General features: G+C 35.9%; 3 protein-coding genes and 1 long non-coding RNA gene across 6 annotated transcripts; 2 read left to right on the forward strand and 2 right to left on the reverse strand.

The window, feature by feature from the left end:
- The first annotated feature begins 903 nt into the window (after positions 1 to 903).
- On the forward strand, positions 904 to 3,762 carry LOC134823870 (L-rhamnose-binding lectin CSL3-like). The gene is made up of 7 exons (XM_063835466.1): positions 904 to 1,053; positions 2,100 to 2,220; positions 2,379 to 2,539; positions 2,694 to 2,814; positions 2,971 to 3,131; positions 3,313 to 3,433; positions 3,596 to 3,762. Exons 1-7 carry the CDS (start codon positions 904 to 906, stop codon positions 3,760 to 3,762), a joined length of 1,002 nt encoding a protein of 333 aa, XP_063691536.1.
- A 192-nt stretch (positions 3,763 to 3,954) lies between these two features.
- On the forward strand, positions 3,955 to 4,500 carry LOC134823827 (uncharacterized). The gene is made up of 2 exons (XR_010161326.1): positions 3,955 to 4,059; positions 4,425 to 4,500. It is a non-coding gene; the product is annotated as an uncharacterized LOC134823827 (long non-coding RNA).
- A 539-nt stretch (positions 4,501 to 5,039) lies between these two features.
- LOC134823826 (uncharacterized) lies at positions 5,040 to 8,218 on the reverse strand. Its single transcript, XM_063835406.1, has 2 exons — positions 8,140 to 8,218; positions 5,040 to 7,978 (listed from the first exon to the last, which is right to left on the reverse strand). The coding sequence occupies exons 1-2, from the start codon at positions 8,189 to 8,191 to the stop codon at positions 5,820 to 5,822; spliced, it is 2,211 nt and encodes a 736-aa protein (XP_063691476.1). The 5' UTR covers positions 8,192 to 8,218; the 3' UTR covers positions 5,040 to 5,819.
- Positions 8,219 to 8,376: 158 nt separating this feature from the next.
- LOC134823825 (neutral alpha-glucosidase AB-like) lies at positions 8,377 to 25,780 on the reverse strand. Of its 3 annotated transcripts, XM_063835403.1 has the most exons (25): positions 25,685 to 25,780; positions 25,331 to 25,475; positions 24,581 to 24,678; positions 24,240 to 24,404; positions 22,230 to 22,328; positions 21,320 to 21,454; positions 20,822 to 20,920; positions 19,958 to 20,135; positions 19,665 to 19,773; positions 19,375 to 19,439; positions 19,147 to 19,208; positions 17,745 to 17,822; positions 17,202 to 17,307; positions 16,814 to 16,919; positions 16,486 to 16,631; positions 16,006 to 16,180; positions 15,533 to 15,693; positions 15,187 to 15,259; positions 14,828 to 14,939; positions 12,478 to 12,616; positions 12,231 to 12,324; positions 10,078 to 10,169; positions 9,716 to 9,825; positions 9,371 to 9,462; positions 8,377 to 9,111 (listed from the first exon to the last, which is right to left on the reverse strand). In XM_063835403.1, the coding sequence occupies exons 1-25, from the start codon at positions 25,777 to 25,779 to the stop codon at positions 9,011 to 9,013; spliced, it is 2,835 nt and encodes a 944-aa protein (XP_063691473.1). In that variant the 5' UTR covers position 25,780; the 3' UTR covers positions 8,377 to 9,010. The 3 variants fall into 3 exon arrangements, with proteins under 3 accessions (XP_063691473.1, XP_063691474.1, XP_063691475.1); XM_063835404.1 differs by lacking the exon at positions 22,230 to 22,328; XM_063835405.1 differs by lacking the exons at positions 25,331 to 25,475; positions 25,685 to 25,780 and adding an exon at positions 24,899 to 24,925.
- Between the last annotated feature and the right edge of the window lie 1,058 nt (positions 25,781 to 26,838).

Here is a 26,838-nt window from a genome sequence, read left to right on the forward strand (position 1 = left end):
AATTAATTGTAGTTTCTACAGTTAATTATGTTAACTATTTAGCACTAAAGAAACAGGCCATGTGAGCTCCTGCTCGAATTATCAGACACTGCCACCATAAAAACAGTTTTGCTCTTATAAATCGTTCAAAATGTCCACGATTCATTTTATGATATAATTTTTATCGACAATCCCTTAGATTAAAACTATTTCATCTAGGGTCCGGTACAGCTGAAGCATGCGAACATAGCGGAATACCTATATCAATCAACTGTGGCAAGGAGATGATAAATATCAAGCATGCAGCCTATGGTGTTTACTCCAATGAGAACACTTGTGGACTTTCTTATGGTGGAGACTGCATCTCAGAAACTTCACTTCAGGTCTGAACTAGTTTACAATAGATATATGTTCAAACTCATTTATTGTGTAACGTGTATGTTCATTGTAATGGTGTTAGAAAAACTGAGTTAATAATAATCCTTGACCACAAAATTGCTATTCATCATGTTGAGTCAACATTGTTGACACTGACAGTAGATCTCAAACAATTTCCTCTCTTCAGGCGATGAAGGAACGATGTGACGGAAAGAATTCCTGTGCAGTAGAAGCACTAAACAGTATATTTGGAGATCCTTGTGGTGGAATTTACAAATACTTAACTGCTACCTGGGAGTGCCATTCAGGTTAAATTTTATATTATTTATAAAATGTTAACTGCAGATGATTAATTTAACTGCCATATTAAACTATTCGCAATATCATCTTGGTAACTGAAAATAATGAATACAGCAATGTCATCGAAATATTTTCACATATTATTATGAGCTTAATGAGACACGGTCAGAAAACTAAGTCTGATTTTAATTCATTAATCTTTTTTTAAAAATCCAGAATTGAAAGTAGACGGTGGTTGGGGAGATTATGGAGATTGGTCGACATGCTCAGTGGAATGTGGAGGAGGAACACAAACAAGAACTAGGAACTGCGACAGTCCCCTCCCAGCCAATGGGGGAGCGGAATGTGAGGGAGATACTGAAGAAACACAGAGTTGTAACGAGCAAGCTTGTGCAGGTTAAACCTTTTACAGTTAATTGTAGTTTTTACAGTTAATTATGTTAACTTTTTAGCACTTAAGAAACAGGCCATGAGAGTTCCTGCTCAAATTATCAGACACTGTCAACATAAGAACAGTTTTGCTCTTATAAATCGTTCAAAATGTCCACAATTTATTTTATATGATATAATTTTTATCGATAATCCCTCAGATTAAAACTATTTCATTTAGGGTCCGGTACAGCTGAAGCATGCGAACATAGCGGAATACCTATATCAATAAACTGTGGCGAGGAGATGATAAATATCAAGCATGCAGCCTATGGTGTATACTCCAATGACAACACTTGTGGACTTTCTTATGGTGGAGACTGTATCTCAGAAACTTCACTTCAGGTCTGAACTTGTAACAAATAACAATAGATATATGTTCAAAATTATTTATTGTATTACGTGTATGTTCATTCATTGTATACAAAATTGCTATTCATCATGTTGAGTCAAGATTGTTGACACTGACAGTAGATCTGAAATAATTTCCTCTCTTCAGGCGATGAAGGAACGATGTGATGGAAAGAATTCCTGTGCAGTAGAAGCACTAAACAGTATATTTGGAGATCCTTGTGGTGGAATTTACAAATACTTAACTGCTACCTGGGAGTGCCATTCAGGTTAAATTTTTTATCATTTATAAAATGTTAACTGCAGATGATTAATTTAACTGTCATATTAAACTATTTGCAATTTTATCCTGGTAACTGAAAATAAAGAATACAGCCATGTCGTCGGAAAGTTTTCAAATAATATTCATCTTAATAAAACACGATCAGAAAACTCAGCTGAAGCATGCGAACATAGCGGAATACCTATATCAATAAACTGTGGCGAGGAGATGATAAATATCAAGCATGCGGCCTATGGTGTTTACTCCAATGAGAACACTTGTGGACTTTCTTATGGTGGAGACTGTATCTCAGAAACTTCACTTCAGGTCTGAACTTGTAACAAATAACAATAGATATATGTTCAAAATTATTTATTGTATTACGTGTACCTCTCTTCAGGCGATGAAGGAACGATGTGATGGAAAGAATTCCTGTGCAGTAGAAGCACTAAACAGTATATTTGGAGATCCTTGTGGTGGAATTTACAAATACTTAACTGCTACCTGGGAGTGCCATTCAGGTTAAATTTTTATCATTTATAAAATGTTAACTGCAGATGATTAATTTAACTGTCATATTAAACTATTTGCAATTTTATCCTGGTAACTGAAAATAAAGAATACAGCCATGTCGTCGGAAAGTTTTCAAATAATATTCATCTTAATAAAACACGATCAGAAAACTCAGCTGAAGCATGCGAACATAGCGGAATACCTATATCAATAAACTGTGGCGAGGAGATGATAAATATCAAGCATGCGGCCTATGGTGTTTACTCCAATGAGAACACTTGTGGACTTTCTTATGGTGGAGACTGTATCTCAGAAACTTCACTTCAGGTCTGAACTTGTAACAAATAACAATAGATATATGTTCAAAATTATTTATTGTATTACGTGTATGTTCATTCATTGTATACAAAATTGCTATTCATCATGTTGAGTCAAGATTGTTGACACTGACAGTAGATCTGAAATAATTTCCTCTCTTCAGGCGATGAAGGAGCGATGTGATGGAAAGAATTCCTGTGCAGTAGAAGCACTAAACAGTATATTTGGAGATCCTTGTGGTGGAATTTACAAATACTTAACTGCTACCTGGGAGTGCCATTCAGGTTAAATTTTATATTATTTATAAAATGTTAACTAATGATTAATTTAACTGTCATATTAAACTATTTGCAATTTTATCCTGGTAACTGAAAATAAAGAATACAGCCATGTCGTCGGAAAGTTTTCAAATAATATTCATCTTAATAAAACACGATCAGAAAACTCAGCTGAAGCATGCGAACATAGCGGAATACCTATATCAATAAACTGTGGCGAGGAGATGATAAATATCAAGCATGCGGCCTATGGTGTTTACTCCAATGAGAACACTTGTGGACTTTCTTATGGTGGAGACTGTATCTCAGAAACTTCACTTCAGGTCTGAACTTGTAACAATAGATATATGTTCAAATTTATTTATTGTGTTACGTGTATGTTCATTGTAATGGTGTTGGAAAAACTGAGTTAATAATAATCCTTAACCACGAAATTGCTATTGATCATGTTGAGTCAACATCGTTGACACTGACAGTAGATCTCAAACAATTTCCTCTCTTCAGGCGATGAAGGAACGATGTGATGGAAAGAATTCCTGTGCAGTAGAAGCACTAAACAGTATATTTGGAGATCCTTGTGGTGGAATTTACAAATACTTAACTGCTACCTGGGAGTGCCATTCAGGTTAAATTTTATATTTTATAACTTTATAAAATGTTAACTAATGATTAATTTAACTGCCATATTAAACTATTTGCAATTTTATCCTGGTAACTGAAAATAAAGAATACAGCCATGTCGTCGGAAAGTTTTCAAATAATATTCATCTTAATAAAACACGATCAGAAAACTCAGCTGAAGCATGTGAACATAGCGGAATACCTATATCAATCAACTGTGGCGAGGAGATGATAAATATCAAGCATGCGGCCTATGGTGTTTACTCCAATGAGAACACTTGTGGACGTTCTTATGGTGGAGACTGTATCTCAGAAACTTCACTTCAGGTCTGAACTTGTTAACAATATATATATGTTCAAACTTATTTATTGTATTACGTTTATGTTCATTGTAATGGTGTTGGAAAAACTGTGTCAATAATAATTTTTAACCACAAAATTGCTATTCATCATGTTGAGTCAACATTGTTGACACTGACAGTAGATCTCAAACAATTTCCTCTCTTCAGGCGATGAAGGAACGATGTGACGGAAAGAATTCCTGTGCAGTAGAAGCACTAAACAGTATATTTGGAGATCCTTGTGGTGGAATTTACAAATACTTAACTGCTACCTGGGAGTGCCATTCAGGTTAAATTTTACTAAAATTATTTATAAATGTTAACTAATGATTAATTTAGCTGCCATAACACAATATTTGCAATATTTATGTGGGAAAGCGAATGCTTTCATTCTTGGTTTCATATGGGAACGGCAATTTTAGCACATACCATTTATTGAGGGGGGGGGGGGGGCTGGCTGACCATATTAAAGTACATTAAAATGTAGGTCTTTACCGATTTAGGGCCGGGATATACTTAATTATACTTAAATGGTCAGCCCCCCCCCCCCAACTCCATTTTTGTATGGAGGAAGTAGACATTAAATATTAACAAGGTCTATCCTACTCAATTTTTGGGTTTTGACAGTTTGTTTACAGCTTTATTTTTTAACAGAGTGATAGTGACAAAAAGGAGCTGAAAACATACAGATAGAAGAACATGTAGAATTAGAGACAAATATCTCTAAACATTTTATAAAGTATTACAAAATTGCACTAAAGATGCATGTTATTTCGGAAAAATTATAAATCGCATGATCTATAATACATGATCAATATATGTTTACTTAAGACAATATACTAGTATTAACAGCACTTCAAAATATTTATTGAGTAAATGATGGACATGTTTTAATTTGGTTCAGTCAGTTCGAAACCTGACTGCACAGCATGTAAGTTTGCGTCTAATTTCTCAATGAATAAGGGGTTGTTCACATATTATGTAATAAGTGAACGATGGTGTAAAAACGAAACGGCTATTACACGGCAACCGGCTTGACTGGCCTTAACGGGGCGCTCCCTGGTCAAAGGATAGGGCGACTAGAACTAACTGAGCCTGTATTAAACAAGGTCTAAAACCTAATAAACTGCTCCCGATAAACGAGGAGTAAGGAACGATATATCTGTTTTAAACGAGATATGTGCTGGTAATATAGTGACAACTCCCGATGAACGAGGAATTAACACTAAAAAGCTAAAATGTACTGCTCCCGATGAACGAGGAGTCAAATAAACGCAACTGTATAAAACGAGCTACGGATGCACCTGTCTGAAACAAGATACAAACCTAATATTTAAACTCCCGGTAAACGAGGAGATGAGGACTCAGCAACTCGCGGTAGTGGCTGCACGTAGATCTGACAGTGAACTCCGGTGAGCTGCGATGTGGTGACTCAGTCTGTTTAAAAACAAGAAAGGTGGAAGGCTGCCGGAGTCTGTATTTTAAACAAGACTTAAATTTAGTGTACTGTACCAAATAAAACGCTCTCGTATAACGGTCGAAAACTTTATAACTCAAAACCCGACGAATGCCCGGTTACATTTACAGAAGTGTCTATTTCCCAAAATCTCTCCCTTATCTCTAAAATAGGGCTCGTAAAAATGTGATAAATAAACAAACGGCCGAACGAACTAAAGATAAGAAAGTAAATGTACGAATATGAAATAGAAACGTGAGATAACATTAAAATAAAAGTGGCAAAAAAACGATGAATTAAATATTAAAATGTGAAATAAAACCTAAACTGAGGACTACAAAACTAGGCATGTTAAGCAAACTGCTTACAAATATTTCGTATTCCTACAGTTGCTTTGCAAGCCCTGTATTGTAGAAACAGTATGTAATTCTACTAAAGTACTATCGATACTTTCGACTCAAGAACATTGTATAATTTATATGAGAAAGTTATTATGTGATGATCATTTAAACAATACAATATCAGTCAATATAATACGTAAAACCCAGTAACATTAGTAAGTAACTTCAAACATATCTACTACAAAACTAAAGTTAATAATGTTCTATCAAGCGAGCTACAGGCTCCAATTTCTCTAATAAACGGTAAATGTTATCATCTGCTTCATTATAATATTCACTATCTGTACTATCTAAACTATCTTCATCTGATGATAACGGGTGGTGTAGTATCAGAACAGAGCACTTAACCCGTGCTCGTGATATTGCGGTGTAAAGAACACGCAGATCATGATCCTTATCTCCCTCCAATTCAAGCACCGCAATAACAGCAGGCCACTCACTTGAATAGCAATCCCAACACTTACACGGTATCATTTCGTAACCTTCAGTTCTCAGAGTCTCTACAGCAGTCTGTGCAATCATAAAACCATAATCGTCGTAGTATATTATTCCTATATCAGTATAATCTAAATCATTTGTCTTCAATAACATCTTAAATTCATTTATCAAAAGGTCTTTCATCAATATTTTACTGGAATCGCAACAGAGTCCCTCCATAAAATGTATCGTAATTAATGGTCCATGTATGAAATGTCCATACTCCTGTTTTGGGCACAATTTCGCTCTCGCAGCGCTTTTTGCAGTATGTAAATCCCTGGACATTTCTAAAACAATTGATATGTCGTAGGTGTTCCTCAAGTTTTTATACAAATAAACTCGCTGCTCATCCAACAACAACGCCAGTTCAGCTAAATGTTCGCCATAATTCTGTTCGCCATAATACAGATACCATAGAGACTGTATCATGTCACATGCTACCCACATGTGTTGTTCATCAGATAACTTTCTTAGAGTAACAATAAAATCTCGCAGCGTAACGTCAAAGTAAGAAAAATAGTTCATGAAAACCTGCATATCGTCTATAAATACACTACTGTCCGTTTGAGATGCCATCAGATTCGATATCTTTTCCACATGTCCCGGGGCATTGATAAATTCTGGTTCTATCTTGATGATAACAACTTGGTAGAGTTCCTTAATTCTACTTTCTGCATTTATTGTCTCGTCAACTCCTGTGAACCAGCCGTCTTGAAATTCACCCGTGATCGTCTGATACCTTACCCTTGCGTTACCCAGTGCAGTTTCATACAAGTTAGCATTATTACCTTCACCAGCAAATGTGATGACCACGATCTTGTTCTTCTTATAAGATAACGCTAACTGTAGAATCTTACCGCACATTATAACTGTTTTACCAGTCCCAGCCGGTCCATTTATCCACATCAACTTTTCTTTTGATTTTAATGTATTGTCTTGTTCAGCAGTCAAATATTTGATACCGACAAAATCTCTAACGTAAGGAGGAGCTTCTACTACACCAGGATTTGAATTAACATTTCTCACTCCCTTTTTCTCACACGTGACAATTGCATTCCTCAACTGCTCATCAATATCTCGGATATTCCATCCCAAAGAACATCTCCTTTTATCCCATTTATTATCCTTGTTAGCCCGCAAAGCGAGAAGGATGTTCTTGGTCTCCTCAAATGTTTCAGGACACTGTAGTTTTTCAGAAGCTTTGTCTGTGATGTTTTTCTTCCACCAACGGCGGAATTTCTCGTCATTATAAGCTGGTTCCTTGTATTCATTTGGTGCAACAACAACCTTGAATACTGGAGGGATAACACTTCCTAACATTTCAGCAATCCCCAGGATAAGTTTTTCTGTTCGACTCGCTTGAAGTTTTCCATACCCCAGATCAGATTTGTTTTTCTTGACTTCAATAATAACGAAATATTTTTTTCCCATTATGACGAAGTCACACTCCCCTTCTTTAACATTGTCGTCTCGATCACATGGTTTCCCTTCTTTCTTGCCTTTTATATATGAATGGTCTCCAACGAAAATCTGGTAATCACTGTGAAGGTATTCCAAACTTTGAAGTACTATGATTTCCTCACGTTGCTTCATTCTCTCAAGAACCCTAAAAACCTTAACCTCAGCCTCAAACCCATCTTGGTTATCTTTAATATCTTCACAGTATTTCTTAATTTCTGGCTTTGATTTCTTGACCTTGTTGACAGATTTCCAATCAATTTTATCGACGAATTTAGATATCGGCAATGGTGGCACCATAACCGGGTAATAGACAGATCGTTGTTCAGGATTCTGTTTGGGTAGTGGTTGAAATGTTTGGATGTAGTTTTCACGTATATCTTTACCGTCTGTTTTCAGTTCTGCAACCCGAGCACCTGATAAATTGTTTGGCATATAACAAACGGTTGATAATTCAGCGCTTTATAGATATTATTATTAACAACACATAAAAGGATAGTGGGTATCTATCTAATTCTGTGGATTTTGACCCTCAGGGAGATAAAATTGCAACAGTAAAAGAGGACATTAATCTTACCAATTAGGTCTGATTGGAGGGTTGTTGAACTTGAAGGTTCGTTTTCAGTCATTTTGATCTTTCTAGCACATTCTAGAAATTGTTTTGTAAGTCAGATTTTATAGACAGTGTGATAAATAATAAAAGAATTCGTCTTAAATTTTATTGATTTTCAACGAGTAAAATTAGTACTTGTGTTTTCAGCTAATTAAAATGTGGTGAATTTAAGATTAGCCACAAAAAGTAATGACACAGCAATTATTCAATAAAATACCAATATATTGTAAATCATCATAAATAACTTAAATTCTACTTTAACAATCTCGAGCTATATAAACTGTTTTCCTAGACCGCAAATAAGTTCAACAATAATTCTTACTCTGTTGGCTAAGCTAACAAATTCAACAGGGTCAACACAGTTCAACATGTTGACACGTGCAACACTTTTAACATGAGTCAAACACATTTAAAACAGTCCACGAAGAGGTTATTGAAAACATGACATAGTCATAATCAAGACTTCAGTAAGTCAATACATTGATAAAATTGAAAAAAAAAGAGAATATATATTCTCAAAACTATAACGTTTGTAGTACTCCCATTCGATGAATAACTCATTAAAAATACAAAAATATGTTTATTAAACTAAACGCCGATAACCACAATAGTTCGATGATTTAAATCATACTAAGAAAACTAACTATTGTCAACAATCATTGCTCCATTAGATGCCAAAATAGCTTATTTACTTAATAAAGCAATATCTTCTTGACCTTTCTGAAGATTAAATATATGATAAACATCCCCCTGGCCCCCACAATATTAATCACAATCACAAACATCATATTAGTATATAATCATTACCTTTAAGTTTCGGCTAACAATAAGATTTTCAAGAAAATTCAATGTCCCACTCGTCGGACAGAACAAGGTTAGGTTTCTTTAAAGTAATCGAGTGTGAGGATTTGCTGAAAGTTGAGATTATCGGACTTCCTGTGGGGATTGGAATCATCAATTGGATAATTAGATAATTGATTAGTAAGTATATCATAATTATATGTATTATAATTAACAAGCATATCATCACGTTCTTATGAACTTATCGAAGATTCAATCGGCTAAATCAGCCAAATTAAACAATGCTCCAAATTAATTTCCATTAAAACTAAATCAAATTTCCATGAAAATATGTATAGAAAATTATATAAAGATTTGAACAAATGAAGAAAAAAAAGGTAAAAAGCTTTGTTACCGTTATGAGAAGCAGATAGCGAGTTATCAACTCCCAGAATAACTACTCTCTCCACACCGGCTGACTTGTAATGAGCCTCTTTTACACCAGACCTGGAGAAAGTACACGTGATGTAACATGTGATATAACGCGTGATATAACACGTGGTGTAACACGTGGTGTAACACGTGATATAACACGTGTTATATCACGTGGTGTCATTGTGACCTGGATATACTGATATACACCATGTTATTGACTATTGGGATAAAATTCGAATTTAATAATCACCGCGTAGCGGGTTAAAATACGTATATAAAAAGATAAAATATTCAAAAACTAAAAATAATGGATATTATCTCTGACCGGCACGATAGTTTATTGCCCGTGAAGCTGAGGTTCTGAAAACTAAACTTGTTGTTTTTGTAGTCGAACGATTTGCCATCGTCAACATACGCTTCACCCTTCGCTTCACCCTGTGGTTATCATATAATTAATTAATTATTACAGACATAATTAATCAATTATAACTTTTTAACTCAACGAATGTACATAGTACATCAAAATGGCAGTATTACATTAAAACAACGCGCTTGCGAAGATAAAATTTAATGCCAAATCAGTGATTTTCACAGAAGAAAATTCAGAAAAATATCACGTGACGCCACAAACCACGTGACGTCACACGTGCAGTGACCATTTACACGTGCCATGACGTCACAACCCACCTTGTTATCAAGAGCCACGATAATAGTGTATGGATCAGACTCCATTAATTGGGAAGACCGTCTGACTCTCATTTTAGTTAATAATATACTTCCTGAGATAAAAATAGTAGTAGTGAAATATAGTTCAGAAAATCACTTTAAACAGAAAAGTTGAATATTGTCTTTGGACTTTTGAAATGTGATTTGGAACATTAAAATAACGTTGTTCGAATCTCATGCAGAAAAAATGTATTTCAGAGTAAATGTGAACAGTAACGCTCCCCGGGGGGGGGGGGGGTATGCAACGACCATTAATGACCATTAATGACCATTAATGACCATTAATGACCATTAATGACCATTAATGACAATGTCAGTTTTGTCAAAATTTCATCTACTGACATTAATGGTCATGTTTTTTCCAGCACTTCTTAGAGCGAAAAGGACGGACGCCTGCATCACTTAGACCCTACCTTAAGTTAACTAACTACAAGTATATGTTATTATTTTACATTTACAATTAGAGGTTCGAAAGAGAAAACTTAGAATAGAATCTTCCGTGGTTAGGCAGACCTTCCAGAATATCACTTGAGTGGATTCCAGAGTGAGTTAGGGATTACATTTATTAAGTTCGAATGTAATGAAGAACAAATTTTGCGGCCACGGTATTTAAACCAGATAACAGTTGGTGACTTATAGTTATCAATAATAATAATTCAAAGGGCAATTTAGGAGTATCAGATCGTATCAATAGTAAAATAACAATCAATAATAAAATAATTATAACACGGGTATTAAAATTAAATACTTCGTTCCCGTTCTTATATCATATCAAGATTTATATTTTAGCCAAATCATTATGCTAGTCGATTATATAGTAATTACACAGTAGATGAACTATTCAACTTTAGCACTTCATGAAATACATCGTCATCAGTCTGAATCGGACAACAAAAAAGCTGATCTTTTCCTAGGATTAGAAAGAACAATTCGTTTACAGTTCAATACTCTGCCTTTGGCAGTTTAAAGTTTCGACCCAAAATCGAGCACTGTCATCATGATAGTGACAAATTGATGCGACAGGAATTCGTCTAGATCTACAGTTGCCCTTTTTTGAAGCAGAGACACTCATTGATAAGATGGTACCGAGGCAACGAAGGGGACGTTTAGCATTTTTTGGAACAAAGGTAGCACTTAATGAGTCGCCCTTTCGAATTGTTCGACGTTGACAGGGCTTAGAAGAATTTTTGCAGCCCGGTTGGTATGGCACAGAACCCTCGAAACAGCCGGTACCAAAAAATTTCGATCTCCGACTTTTATTTCCAAATATCGTCTTACGATGGCATAGAAGGTACTGTGAGGAGGTATTGAAAATCCAAATTATCAAAAGCAATCAACACAAATAAAGGAAATCAATACAATTCAAATCCACGCAAACTGCAAACAAGCATGTATACTAAGTCAACTGCAAACAAGCATTTATACTAAGTCAACTGTAAACAAGCATTTATACTAAGTCAACTGCAAACAAGCATTTATACTAAGTCAAATGCAAACAAGCAAACAGACAAGACAAGTTACCAACGTATAACAGAATGGTGCTTAGCACTCATTCCGAAACCGAGGTCCGAGCCTCTATTAGGCGAATATAAATTCGTTTTCTCAAACGAGACTCTGGCAATCGATGTAGGGGGCCTGGGGGCTGTGAGAAACTTTATAGAAGTGATACAAAGTGATCATAATTGTAAATTTCTTGGACATGTTGCTTCCAAGATAGTTCAGAATTTCAATTATTTAATGACCATTAATGACCATTAATGACCATTAATGACCATTAATGACCATTAATGACCATTAATGACAATGTCAGTTTTGACAAAATTCCATCTACTGACATTAATGGTCGTTGCATACCCCCCCGCTCCCCAATGTAATTTGAGCTACTCTCGGAGGACAGAATTATTTAATTCAACAGTGTATACAAGAATTACTATTAGTGTATACAAGAAGTGTATACAAGAATTACTATTAGTATCATATGGAGATGTAAAATGTGTACATACATTTTACATCTCCATATAATACTAATTCTTGAATGACTTAAATGCATTTTAATATGTTTTTAATGTAGAAGCGTGCAATAAACGTAATCATTTATTTAATTATTACATTACCTCCTTTAATAAAGAGTGGAGTAGAGGATAGCTTAACAGAAATGTGCATAGTTCCAGGAGAGTATTTAGTATAACTGTGATAATCGTACCAGACCTGACACAATATTTACTTGAGTTTCACTGAGCTGTTATCTGACGAAAATGCTCAAGAAAAATTGACTTTGAAGTCAAACATATCAGAACTTCACCAGATGTGATTAAAAACATTAATACTTGAGTTAAGAACTATATTTTGTGTTAAGGAAACCTGTGGACCAGGGAGAGTAACCAAATGACTCTTCTCGTTGGACTCCAGGACAGGTGAAGATAACAGACTGTCTCCCAGCAGGAACTCTTCTTGGTTTGAGTAAAGGGAGGTGTCGGAGGGATGGTCGTACCATAGCGGTCTGCAATATAACTTACTCTTATCATTACTTATCATTACTTAGTACCATAGCGGTCTGCAATATAACTTACTCTTATCATTACTTATCATTACTTAGTACCATAGCGGTCTGCAATATAACTTACTCTTATCATTACTTATCATTACTTAGTACCATAGCGGTCTGCAATATAACTTACTCTTATCATTACTTATCATTACTTAGTACCATAGCGGTCTGCAATATAACTTACTCTTATCATTACTTATCATAACTTAGTACCATAGCGGTCTGCAATATAACTTACTCTTATCATTACTTAGTACCATAGCGGTCTGCAATATAACTTACTCTTATCATTACTTATCATTACTTAGTACCATAGCGGTCTGCAATATAACTTACTCTTATCATTACTTATCATAACTTAGTACCATAGCGGTCTGCAATATAACTTACTCTTATCATTACTTAGTACCATAGCGGTCTGCAATATAACTTACTCTTATCATTACTTATCATTACTTAGTACCATAGCGGTCTGCAATATAACTTACTCTTATCATTACTTATCATAACTTAGTACCATAGCGGTCTGCAATATAACTTACTCTTATCATTACTTAGTACCATAGCGGTCTGCAATATAACTTACTCTTATCATTACTTATCATTACTTAGTACCATAGCGGTCTGCAATATAACTTACTCTTATCATTACTTATCATAACTTAGTACCATAGCGGTCTGCAATATAACTTACTCTTATCATTACTTAGTACCATAGCGGTCTGCAATATAACTTACTCTTATCATTACTTATCATAACTTAGTACCATAGCGGTCTGCAATATAACTTACTCTTATCATTACTTATCATAACTTAGTACCATAGCGGTCTGCAATATAACTTACTCTTATCATTACTTAGTACCATAGCGGTCTGCAATATAACTTACTCTTATCATTACTTATCATTACTTAGTACCATTAAGGTCTGCAATATAACTTACTCTTATCATTACTTATCATTACTTAGTACCATAGCGGTCTGCAATATAACTTACTCTTATCATTACTTATCATTACTTAGTACCATAGCGGTCTGCAATATAACTTACTCTTATCATTACTTATCATAACTTAGTACCATAGCGGTCTGCAATATAACTTACTCTTATCATTACTTAGTACCATAGCGGTCTGCAATATAACTTACTCTTATCATTACTTATCATTACTTAGTACCATAGCGGTCTGCAATATAACTTACTCTTATCATTACTTATCATAACTTAGTACCATAGCGGTCTGCAATATAACTTACTCTTATCATTACTTAGTACCATAGCGGTCTGCAATATAACTTACTCTTATCATTACTTATCATTACTTAGTACCATAGCGGTCTGCAATATAACTTACTCTTATCATTACTTATCATAACTTAGTACCATAGCGGTCTGCAATATAACTTACTCTTATCATTACTTAGTACCATAGCGGTCTGCAATATAACTTACTCTTATCATTACTTATCATTACTTAGTACCATAGCGGTCTGCAATATAACTTACTCTTATCATTACTTATCATAACTTAGTACCATAGCGGTCTGCAATATAACTTACTCTTATCATTACTTAGTACCATAGCGGTCTGCAATATAACTTACTCTTATCATTACTTATCATAACTTAGTACCATAGCGGTCTGCAATATAACTTACTCTTATCATTACTTATCATAACTTAGTACCATAGCGGTCTGCAATATAACTTACTCTTATCATTACTTAGTACCATAGCGGTCTGCAATATAACTTACTCTTATCATTACTTATCATTACTTAGTACCATTAAGGTCTGCAATATAACTTACTCTTATCATTACTTATCATTACTTAGTACCATAGCGGTCTGCAATATAACTTACTCTTATCATTACTTATCATTACTTAGTACCATAGCGGTCTGCAATATAACTTACTCTTATCATTACTTACTGGTTATATTACATAACTTACTCTTATCATTACTTCCTTGTTATATTACCTCTTAAAACATGAAATTGCTGCTCATCACTTCTGATAACTTGAAAAAGCTCAACAATTGAGATTCAAAACATACATACATTGTATACGTACATTGTATATTAGCATAATATGACGTCATTACCCATTAAGAGGCAAATAAAATGACGTCATCAAATTGTCACGTGACATTAACTAACCTCATAATAGGGGAATTATCAACAGAGGCTTTATAAAATTGGGTATAAATGTAAGGTAGAAGCTGATAACGCAGGATAAGTGCATCTCTTATCAAAGCTGTGTTTTCTTCACCTGAAACACAAGAATTTATTTTTAAAAGGAAAATTATTGGATATTACTTTAACGAAACTGTTCCTTAAATATAAATCGTGTATCAATCCTTCGCGGGTACTTGAGTACCAAACAAATTAATTAGCTTTTAAAATACATGCGGAAGAAAATGCCTTATTCAATAAATAAAAATTAAAAAATGTCATAATAAGATGAATTAAAACAATTAAAAAATATAAATATAAGTTAAAAGATAAAAGCAACTCACCAAACAACCAGGGTTCCCGGCGTCTGGTATCAATGTGTGCGTGAGCGCGAAGGAAGGGTTGTAATACTCCAACCTGGTGGAGAATACTTTAGATATCATATATTATATACACCCTTATATATATAATATAAGTATATATACTCTTTATAGAGCTAGACAACAATTTGTTGATTTTATTAATGATAAATGTAAAAAAGTGGTACATGATCTGGACATGCTTAAGATAATAGACATTGTTTAAAGATACTATTTAAGTAAAAAGAAAAGCACAGATATTCCCAACTTAAGCACTCCTTCTAGAATAACAGCAGTAAGAAACCCACTGGATACTGAAAATGTAGCTCACCTGGTACCACCTAACTAGTAGCTCCGTGGCTGGGCTCCCGAAGAAACCCCCAACATCCGCCCCCACGAAGGTGTATCCCGCTACGTTTAAAGAGAGTAACATTGGGATGGACATCTTGAGGTGCTCCCACGAGGCGTAGTTATCCCCCGTCCAGATGGGTCCTGAAGTAGGAATAGGTATAAGATAAATCACGTGACGTTATCACACCGTCACGTGACGTCATCACACATTCATACCGTCACGTGATGTCAACACTCTGTCACGTGACGTCATCACACATTCACACCATCACGTGACGTCAAAACTTTGTCACGTGACGTCATAACACTGTCACGTGACGTCATAACACTGTCACGTGACGTCATAACACTGTCACGTGACGTCATAACACTGTCACGTGACGTCATAACACTGTCACATTATGTCACGTTCGGAAACTCAACATCATGATAAATAAAATAAATACCCCTCACCTATCCTATGGGATCCTACAAAGAACGCTCGGGACAGCACGAAGGGGCGAGCAGTATTCTGAGATCGGAGAACTTGTCCATCACTAGATGCTTTGTGCATGTAGTGTCCGTATATATTGTGGACATCACGGTGCTCCCACTGCTCTGCGTGTAGGTTGTCTTTAGGCATGCTCACCTGAGGGGAGTGGGAGTTGAAGGTTCTAGGAAGTTTTCTTGGTTTCCTGGTCCATCTCAGAGTTAAAACCACTTTAAAACGATCGCATTTGATTTTAGGATTTTTAATTACTAATGGCGAGGATGGCGAAAAAAAACCTCACAGTATTGGTAATACCAGGGTAAATGTATGGAGACATGTTTCGGATAAATGGTGAAGGATAATGATCCCCCTTAGCAATCTCAATAACATTACCAATAGACTTCAGAACACATAACACTAAAATTTGTCTAAATTAGTCTAAAATTTAGCTAAAATAGTCCCACCTCAGGTCCATTAAACACACTGGGCTCGTTCATATCATTCCAAGTGAAGAGCGAGGGAGAAGAGCCCTGGTAATTGTCGTATGAGAATTGTTCTGCCCACCACTGTCGGGCACAGGGCGAGGTGTAGTCTATCCACGAGCTGGTACCTGGCAAAGTGTGACGTCATACAACGCGTTGTGTGGCTTCATGTCACGTGGTGTGACGTCATAGCTGCACGTTGTAGGACTTCATATCAATTGTTTACATTGTGACGTAATGACAAATTTGTTAAGTTGTGGATTGTTTTCAGTGGTTTAACATGAGGACAACAGCTGATGTTATTCCTTACCAGGCCAGCAGTGTCCCTCAAAGTTCCCGCCGTCCTTGTTTTGAACGTAAATCCCACAAGTGGAGTGATCCTTCCCCGCTTTGTACAAACCCCAGTTCTTGTCAACCTGGCATATGGGGCGTCAATCGATGATAGTGAGAATTTGATGTTGAGAGAAGTCGCCATTTGATTGGATCGTAAATACACAAAACTGTTTGAGATGACAGTTTTCATTGAAAACTGTTATTTATTAACTTAACTTTAAGTTGAAAACGTTTTAGTTTACTAAAGTTATCGTTACTTCCAATTTAGACAAATCATACACTTATCTTGTTCATAAGATGATTAGATAAAATGTTTAGATAAAATGTGTCAAAAGACAAGTTTTATAATGAGAAGTAAGACATACCTTTATATGAGGATCTATAATAGTAACCATGTTTCTACCTTTACCAGCTAAAGTACTCAACATTTCCTTGCTGTCAGGAAACTTCCTAGCATCCCATGAGAAATACCTGAAACAAATATACTTCGTACACACTTTCAAACACAAGGAAATATTTTTCATTGTTAGATGTCAAACACAAGGAAACGTTTTGTTTTGACATATGGATACTTACTGAATTGTATCAGGGGGTATCAGTAGAGTAATCCTTACCTGTGGCCTCAGGGCCATAGTAATGGATAGCAAAGTGATGAGCAGGTTACATGATCACTTGATTAAATAACCAGGACCTCCGGCGTGACACCCGAGTAGGCCAGCTCTGATTTTTCTACTGTCATCAAAATTTAAAGGAAGAAAACCAATTCAGATGATAAGCATCTAATCATGTGGTCACACGTTGTCAAATGTTTAAAGTGATTTACCTTCTACCATCATTATGTTACAACGTGTGACCGTATGTTACAACGCAACGTGTGACCACATGATCAGATGTTTCAATTGATTTACCTTTTACCATCAGTATGTTCGATATCTAGCCAGATTACATCCATTGGTATATCGTACTTATCAAAATTAGCGTCAACTCTGAAATTATTGATTGTCAGTAACCGAAAAAACATCCTTCGTATCAAATCTAGGAAGAATTGCTGTACAATATAAATAGTGTGTAGCAGTGAGAACAAGGACGATTAAATAAACTGGAAATATGAGTTTTCTATTCAAGATCACTTGATGTAAAATATAACATTTCCAATGGATGGCTACAAGACCTCGTTTTAATTATAACACCAACAAAGAGCTTTATTACTCAGATGTTAATCAAATAATGTTGATCAAGGTTCAAACTTCAATACGTGTTGGTATCCCAGAAAGCAGAAACGCTATTAATTAATTGGAACACGTTTTTGACGTAGAGGTAGGTCGCGCGGCGCTGAGTGCGCGCCAATTAACCGATAAAACAGTTTTGTTTACATACAAGCGATCCAACAAAACTAGCAATACCAGAAGATGAATCCGAGATTTTGGAACAGTTTGAGACAACTTTTTATAGATGTTTTTTGGCTGTATTTGTCCGTAAACTAAGTCGCATTTGCTCTGGTATGATAGGATGGCATGTGTACTGACATTTCCAGCTAGTTTTGAAATATTTATCGAATTCATGGAATGAATGAAATGAACAAAAAATGAACATTGTCTCAGAATGTCCTAGACTGAGCTGAAACCGATTGGGATCGATTGCTATTGATACCAGGAGTGTCCCCGGGAAGTTTGGTGGGTCCAGCTTGTTCAGCGATTTTAGGGTAAAGTTCATTTTTGTTCATTTCGTTCATTTCGTGAACCAGGGGATCATTTGGCACTTCTGAGTGGCTGAACATGTTAGTAAACATACCCCTCCACCATACCAGATAGATTTTAAGTCAACCCAGGCATAACTACTGCCCCAAAAGCCTGTTCCAAAGTTGTCTCAATTCTGTTCCAGAATCCCAACTACTCTGAAACCAAAATGGAACATTGCCCCCAGAGCCTTTTCTGAGCTTGCTAGGGCCACCAAACTTTTCATGGACACTCCTGGTATCAATACCAACAGACTCTGATCGGTTTCAACTCATTTTAGGCGATTTTAGGGTAAAGTTCATTTTTGTTCATTTCGTTCATTTCATGAACCAGGGGATCATTTGGCACTTCTGAGTGGCTGAACATGTTAGTAAACATACCCCTCCACCATAGCAGATAGATTTTAAGTCAACCCAGGCATAACTACTGCCCCAAAAGCCTGTTCCAAAGTTGTCTCAATTCTGTCTCAATTCTGTCTCACTGTTCCAAAATTGTTCCAAAATCTCGGATTCATGAACTCAGCAATACCCCGCTAAAACTTGTCATGCCGCGCTTGTACAGTAGAAGTGCTTACCCTAGAACATCCTTTTGGTCGTTATAATTCCATCTACACTGGTGATAAGAGATCGCAAAAAGCTGAAATGATTCGTTTAGTTTTTACTACTTTGTCACAAATGATGAACGAAATGAGAAGGATATAATTGAAAAGCGGACTTAGGTTGTAAACAAACCCACTTTAGTTATTATATGAACAAACCAGCCTTAGTTATAAACAAATTAACTTTATCATAATCAAACCAACCGGTGGCAGATAGCTAGGCCCGAACACATTACTGTATTGTCTTGTTACATCTTTAGGAGTAGGTCCTGAATATTTAGGGTGATTAATAAATTAGGAAAACTATTTTAAACGGATCAAGTCTACCAAAATTTCATTAACCACATTATATCATAAATAATATCTATCAGCTTTCTTAAAGGAAAGAAATTGAAATTAGTCCGTTATCATATTTATTAAATGTGATAACGGGCTAATTTCAATGTCCTTCCTTTCAGAAAGTTGATAAAATGAGGGAATTTAAGAAAACTAACCGAGGAACAAGAAAAGGTCAAGCAGCCCACTCTCAGACATAAAATGGGTATCTATTCTGCTGACTTCATCCGATGACATAATTGAGGATAGCACCCGCCCCACTATTGACTGGGACAAGGATGGGTTGTTACATTTATTGAGTGGGTCTTAGAATTAAGATAATTTTGGTTGCCCGTTTGTTTAAAATCAGTAATAAGATATTTTCTGTGTACAAATTCAGTTCCACTACATTAACTGATAAGAATATTGGTATCAATAACCAACTATCAAATATCACATGAAACTAACTAACCTTTTCATTACTATAGTTAATATCGACCCAAGTTTCCGCAGCATTGAGCCACATCATACCAACACTGTGTTTTGGGCTGAGAGCGTGGACGTAGGGGATTGCACCGTAAAGGGCCATTGGGTTGTCGAGTTCGTACTCGAACACGTCCAAATTGTATAGCCGGTATGGGTCTGTGCTACTGAAAGTGGGGTATAGTATTTACTAACTGGTACTTGGGACAGTATGACGTCATAGCACGTGGTGTGACGTCATGACACGTAGTGTGACGTCATATCACGTGATGTGACGTCATAGCACGTGGTATGACTTCATATCCTCTCTAGAGTTTGTCCCAACTTCCCTCAGTAACATAATGTAGATAGCTTTGTCTTGGTCGGCCTTGCTGTTCTCTACAATGCAAAGTTTCCCATAAGACTAAATCACTGGCCAGTAGCTCAGGATGTCTGATGCAGTGTCCCGCCATTTTTAATCTCCTGCCTCGTAACTTGTTTGACAGCCTAGGTAGGCTACTATACAAAGTAACATTGCTGTCCTTCCATGAGATATCCAGCACCATACGGCATACGCAACATCTTTGTGAATGTCCCGTCCAGTTTTTGTCAGTGTCCAGGTTTCTGATTCTTAGAGCAGTACTGACTCACAAGCCGCAATGCTATTATCTTGAACATTTTCCCACTGCCTTTGAGAGCAAGTGGTGTGACTTCATTAAACGTGGTGTGACGTAATATAACGTGGTCATGGGACATGGTGTGGCGTCATATCGCGTGGCGCAGTGTGACTTCATATCACGTGGCGCACTGTGACTTCATATCATGTGGTGTGACGTCATATCACGTGTTAATAATAAACAATCCAACCACTAACCCAGTCCCTTTGAGAGCCAGCGTGTCCGCGTGTTCAGGTAACCCGTACAATTTATCAAATCCGGTAAAAGTAACGTCCAGTGATATCGCTCTGGGTCCTCTGAAATAAATATAATAATTATAAAATAATAAATAAAACGGTTAGCTAGGTCACGTGATGTGACTACACGTGTATCGTTACAATGGTCACGTGACGACACGTGTACGACACAAGAATTTAAGTACTTTTTAGTATCAAAGAAAATATTTTAACGACAAACTGACTGAGTAACTTTAATTAAAGCATGTAGACTGCTTCACAATATTTCTATTTCACTAACCTAGGATTCTACTCATGAGAATAAGACGTGGTACTGTGATATGTTTCACTAACCTAGGATTCTACTCATGAGAATAAGACGTGGTACTGTGATATGTTTCACTATATTTCACTAACCTAGGATTCTACTCATGAGAATAAGACGTGGTACTGTGATATGTTTCACTATATTTCACTAACCTAGGATTTGAGTCGTGATGAGAGTTGAAACTCTCCTCCCAGTCCATTTTAGCTATCTCCTCAGCTGATATTCCCAAATCATCCTCCTCATTCTCGCCCTCCTCTCCTTCCTGATGCTCTTCCTCATTCACTTCACTGGGGGAGTATGGTGGTAAAGTGAAAGTGAAGTCTGATTAGCTTCAACCTTCATTTCACTATATAGTTTGAGCTACTATTATATTGTTCTATATCATAAGCCTTCGAGTTTTGAGTTCAAGAGCTATCATGTTCTGAATATTATATTATTATGAGAGATGCTAATTAATTATAAGAAATTTTATACCATTTAGTAAATTAAATTGCTGCAACCTCATTCAACTCCATTACTAAAGCAAAAAGCGGGAGTTTCGCGACAGGGATTATATAATATGGTTTACTACAATTAAATACTTATCAACATTCAAATATAATGCAGCTAATATACAGTCTTGATGTACTAAGAGAGATAAGAATTTTGCAGATAATAAATATATATATTTCAATGTCAACAAAGTAACTTTTAAATCAGGAGGTAAGATGCGAGCTGTGCTTAGCTCATAACTATTAGAATATTATAAGGAGTAACAGCACAGCAAATACACACAAATTTGTGATCGGTTGAACAGCAATTCAGCCCCTTTAAAACTTGCTTCTAGAAGATTCGAAGTTTTGCTACGAAATCATTAACATTAAGCAAAGAAGAAAAATATAATCTATTTAAAAACGAACGTTTCACACAAAGTAAACAGAAATTTTTCAGGGAAAATCCTTACTAAAAAAACAGCAGATGTTGCTTTCTGTGGTTAAGAAAATGCAAAAATAATGTTGAGATTTGTTAATAAAAAAGATTATGAAGGAGCATATGTATGATGGCAAGTTAAGGTTGTCGTACCTTGGATCACTCTTAAAAGTACTAATGAGGTTGCTCCCTAAGGACAAGGCTTTGTTCCCTAAATCTGACAATTTCTGTCCTACACGAGACATTAGCGATCTGCGAGAAAAACTATCGTTACCATAGCAACGTGTATATCGTTACCGTAGCAACGTGTATATCATAGCAACCATGCAGGGTGTAGCCACCTTGCTATGGTAACATACATTTAATGTAAGTCGAGATATTATATATAGCATGTACCGCAAGAAAGCAAAAATAGGCTCTCTTGAATTGTGGTCGTGAGCTTGTGATACCCTAATGGACTACTTTTTTGTTCTTTGGTGATCCAAATCAGAGCAAAGACTACGGGTTAGATGCTTCGAGAAAATTTTTATAATTGATGCACGCTGAATGTAATAGTAAAGATCTAAGTCTTGGTCTAAAAGTAAAGCTTAAATCAATCTATTAAACACATTAATAGAATCTTATACTACTCCTGAAAAACCGATAACGCAATATTAAGTTATAAGTCAATAATCCCAATAATGTATTATACAACAATATAATTATAACATTCAATTTATATTAGCGGATCTAACAGAATACCCAGCATTATATGCCATGACAAGAGCATCCCGTTAATCAGAGCGACACCCAACAAAATACCCAACAGTTTTACTTTCACTTTCATTTTCACTTTCACTTTCACTTTCACTTTTATTTTAACTTTCTCGATAACACTTTCGACATAATATCTTGAGTCTAGAGTGACAGCCTCCAACATAGCGACTGTCACAACTATAAAAAGGATTATGAAACTGAACTCTGGTATCAGAGGGACAACTCTCAAACTTCCACATTTTAGTTTCGGGTAATTAGCGGGTAATTCATTGTGGGCCGCTCTGTTCAGTGTACAAAGATTATCTAATTTAACATGCAGATCAAGTCACTAGCTAAAAATGAATAAATAAATAAATTCCAACATTTATTAAGTTATTAGACGGTTCAAAATAAAAAATATACCCAAAGAAGATGTACATTTAAGTCATTCAAGCGAAACTTAGTATGGAATAATCAAAATTATGCACTTTAACGTCAGTTCAGAATTTATTATATTATATGGACAAATATAAGGAATACCAGGAATATTATGAACAGATAATAATAATATACCTATAATATATAATATATAATAATAACTATACAATATAACTAACAAATAATAATAATATACCTATATAATGTACAGGGTGGGCCAAAAGTCAGTACCCATACGTTGGCCTTTATAGCTCAGTCACTGAGTGCCCAATTTAAATACTTCTTTCTGGTATGACTTAGTACCACCACTGGTTCGAGGAATTTGTCAACTCGAAAAATATTCGCGTTCATTTTTTTCAAATGGAGGTTCATTTTCACATTTATTTGATAGTTTGGATAGTCGGATCAAGCTAAATGTTATTGAATTGTGTTTGGCCATTCGAATTACGTTTGTCCTGAAAGAATTAGAACAGTAGCTTCTCAGATAACCGAGATATGAAGCATAACGAGTTTATTCATTACGTGTGATCAGATGATTGGTTTACCTAATCACGTGATAAGGTGACCCCGTTAACTACCCCGTTAAACATTATGGGAATTGTTAAGGGTGCCCAATTAAGGTGTCGTGTCACGGTGTCACATAATCATCCAGTCAATTTTGTTAACGAGATACAGAAAATGCTTGATAACTTCGTCATTTCTAATCCGTTTTGCCTCATGTTTTCAGATCATATGCAACATTTGATAATCTACCGTCTCTAAAAAAATTAGGCGTTCAGCATGTTCAGAGAAAACAATATAGGTGTTTTAATATTGATTGGGCGTGGTCTAAAATATTCGAATTTTCAAATTTTGACGACGGAATCCTCGAACCAGTATATTCAGTATGCCATCTGCAAAGCAACAGCTCTCAAATATAAAACACGGCGGAGCTATTAAGGCCAACGTATGGGTACTGACTTTTGGCCCACCCTGTACAATATAACTAACGGTTTAAGAAGCTGCGTCTCCACGTGAAAGAGGCCACGTGCGTTAACACTCGCCACCAGGGTCTCCTGCGCGTAAACGTCAATACGCAGGGGGTTGTAGTTCAACACTGCTTTGTGGGAGGAGAAAGAGACTGTAGCAGTCTGACCTGACTTACTGAGAGTACAGCTGAAAGTAAGGGTTAATGTTAATTCCTTAATATATAATATATACTGTCTTATGATGTACAATGTACATTGTACAATGTACACTACAAGTTAGAATAGGATGAGGGTATTAAATGTACATAGTAGAATCAGACTTCTTTCTAAAAGTGAAAGTGAAAGTAGTTTCTACTTTCTAACCTCTGATCCTGTAATGGCGCCTCCCCCAAACTATCAACAGGACTGTACCGGGGGTGGACTGGTTCCTTCTCTTGTGCTGTTAACCGTATAGTGCTATCCTGCGGAAAATTTGCATTGAAGGAACAGTGACAGAAACTTAAAACTAGAAACTGGAAAAAGTGAGAGCTTTCTATGAAGATAATGATTAATGTACGTTAATTTAAGTAACATAACAACAGTAAGAGCATAATTAACAAGGTGCACGTAAATTAATTGTGTAACCCAGGTACAGCCTCTCTAAAAAAGTTTTAAAAAGCATAATTAAAGTAAGCTCGCCACCTTGAGCACCCTCAATATAACAGTGTGAGCGTGTTATTAGGTAACTTATATAATATAAGTTATATTAATTAAGTAATTACTCTACTTAATTACTGATCATGGGCATACTAACAGGGGGCGCAGCGACCTCACTTCACACTACTAGACTAGATAACCTAAAAGCAGATACTGGGCTGAAGTCAGTAGATGAGATAGCTAGACTGATGGAAGACAGAAAGCTGTGGAGAACTGTTGTCAAATGATCTCGGGAATACTACCCGCCTTAAGTCAAGTCAAGTAAGTCAGTAATTACTGATTAAGAAAAGTAAGCTCCCCGCCTTGAGCACCCTCAATATAACAGTGTGAGCGTGTTGTTAAGTAACTTATATATAAGTTATATTAATTAAGTAATTACTCTACTTAATTACTGATTAAATTAAATAAGCTCGCCACCTTGAGCACCCTCAATATAACAGTGTGAGCGTGTTTCTCCATCTCGTGCTTCACAGTGAAAGTAACAGAACTCGAGTTAACTTGATTGATTGTCTCAGGGTTCACGTAGTAACCGCTCTTATTCTCCTCCATACCTCGTAATCTCCTGGAGTAGTGTCAAGTGAAAGTGAAATAGAAAGTGAAATAGAAAGTGAATCAGAATGTGAAAGTTGATAAATCACATTATGTGTTCATGCATTTGAAGGGAATTGTAAATCATGTTACCAGCTGTATCATTTAAAAGTTATTTTGTTTCTTCTTTTGAGATATATTTAAAATCAATACTGCGAAAGTGAAAAGAAATTGATGACGTACTTGCAGAAGCCGCTCTGGTCGCATGTCTTGAAGTTGTTTCTGTTGACTGCATCTGACAATAGCAACAAGAAACTAACCAACCACCACCAGGACATGCTACCTTGGTGATAAATAATCTTTATAAAGGAGCAGCTGTGATATGTTTTTTTAATTTATCAGCTTAATCAATAAAGGAGGGTCACTTTGTTGTCTCCTTATTATCGCTTTTAATTGACTGCAATACTTTCATATGTTTTGAACAATTTTCAATGACGTGGTTAGTACCTGACACTTGTGTAAGTTGCTTTAATCATATGAGCGGTATACAAGCACATTGTTTCATTTCGTTTCATTTCATCATGAGTTACAAATTTTATAATAATTGAGTATAATAGATGTGGATACTCATGGGGAGGTGATACGTGTTTGTTTACTTTAATAGTAAGCCCCTGTTAGGCGGGTTGAAGACTGGCTTATAAACCAGTACAGTCCCCAAATCAACAACAAAAAAGGTGATACATATTTTGTATTATGGAACGCTTACATAACACTTGTAACGCCTTCTTGTTACCCTCCTTTGAAGGCCCCGAATTATTTTCTTAACGGAAGCTCAAAAATAACCCGAGAAATCGACCTTCTTATTAACTCATTTTGATGACTGTTTCTGACCTAAAATTGCACGAAAAATCAATTTAGCTAGGTTTCAGAACCTATAAACACTTCCTTATCCCTCCCACGTTTATTGCAGCTTTGCAACTTGAGTGAAGACCAGAGTACGAAAACACACAGCAGGTAAGCGCTTACCAAAAATGAGTTGCTTATAAGCAACTCATTTTTGGTGACTGTTCCTCGCCTAACATTGCACGAGAAATCGATTTAAGTTCCTTTCACAGCCCAACAACACTTCCTTATCCCTCAAAATTCATGTTTTACTCAAAAGAAGAACATTATGATCCTGCAACATAAGAACAAGGAGATCGTCTCCTTAACAAATCGAACAGGTACTATCACAAGTTCCAGACAAGAGCATGACAACAAAGTCAAAAGAAACACAATGAAGGAAGGTTACGAACACCACAATATAACAATCAAACTAACAACTGAATTAAATTTGTTCTGACGACGGGCAGCCATAATGTGCTCCGTGATTCTAACCGAGCGACCAATTGTAATAG

This window comes from Bolinopsis microptera, chromosome 12, assembly GCF_026151205.1.
Source record: "Bolinopsis microptera isolate Bmic1 chromosome 12, MBARI_Bmic_1.0, whole genome shotgun sequence".
NCBI classification, from domain to species: Eukaryota; Metazoa; Ctenophora; class Tentaculata; order Lobata; family Bolinopsidae; genus Bolinopsis; species Bolinopsis microptera.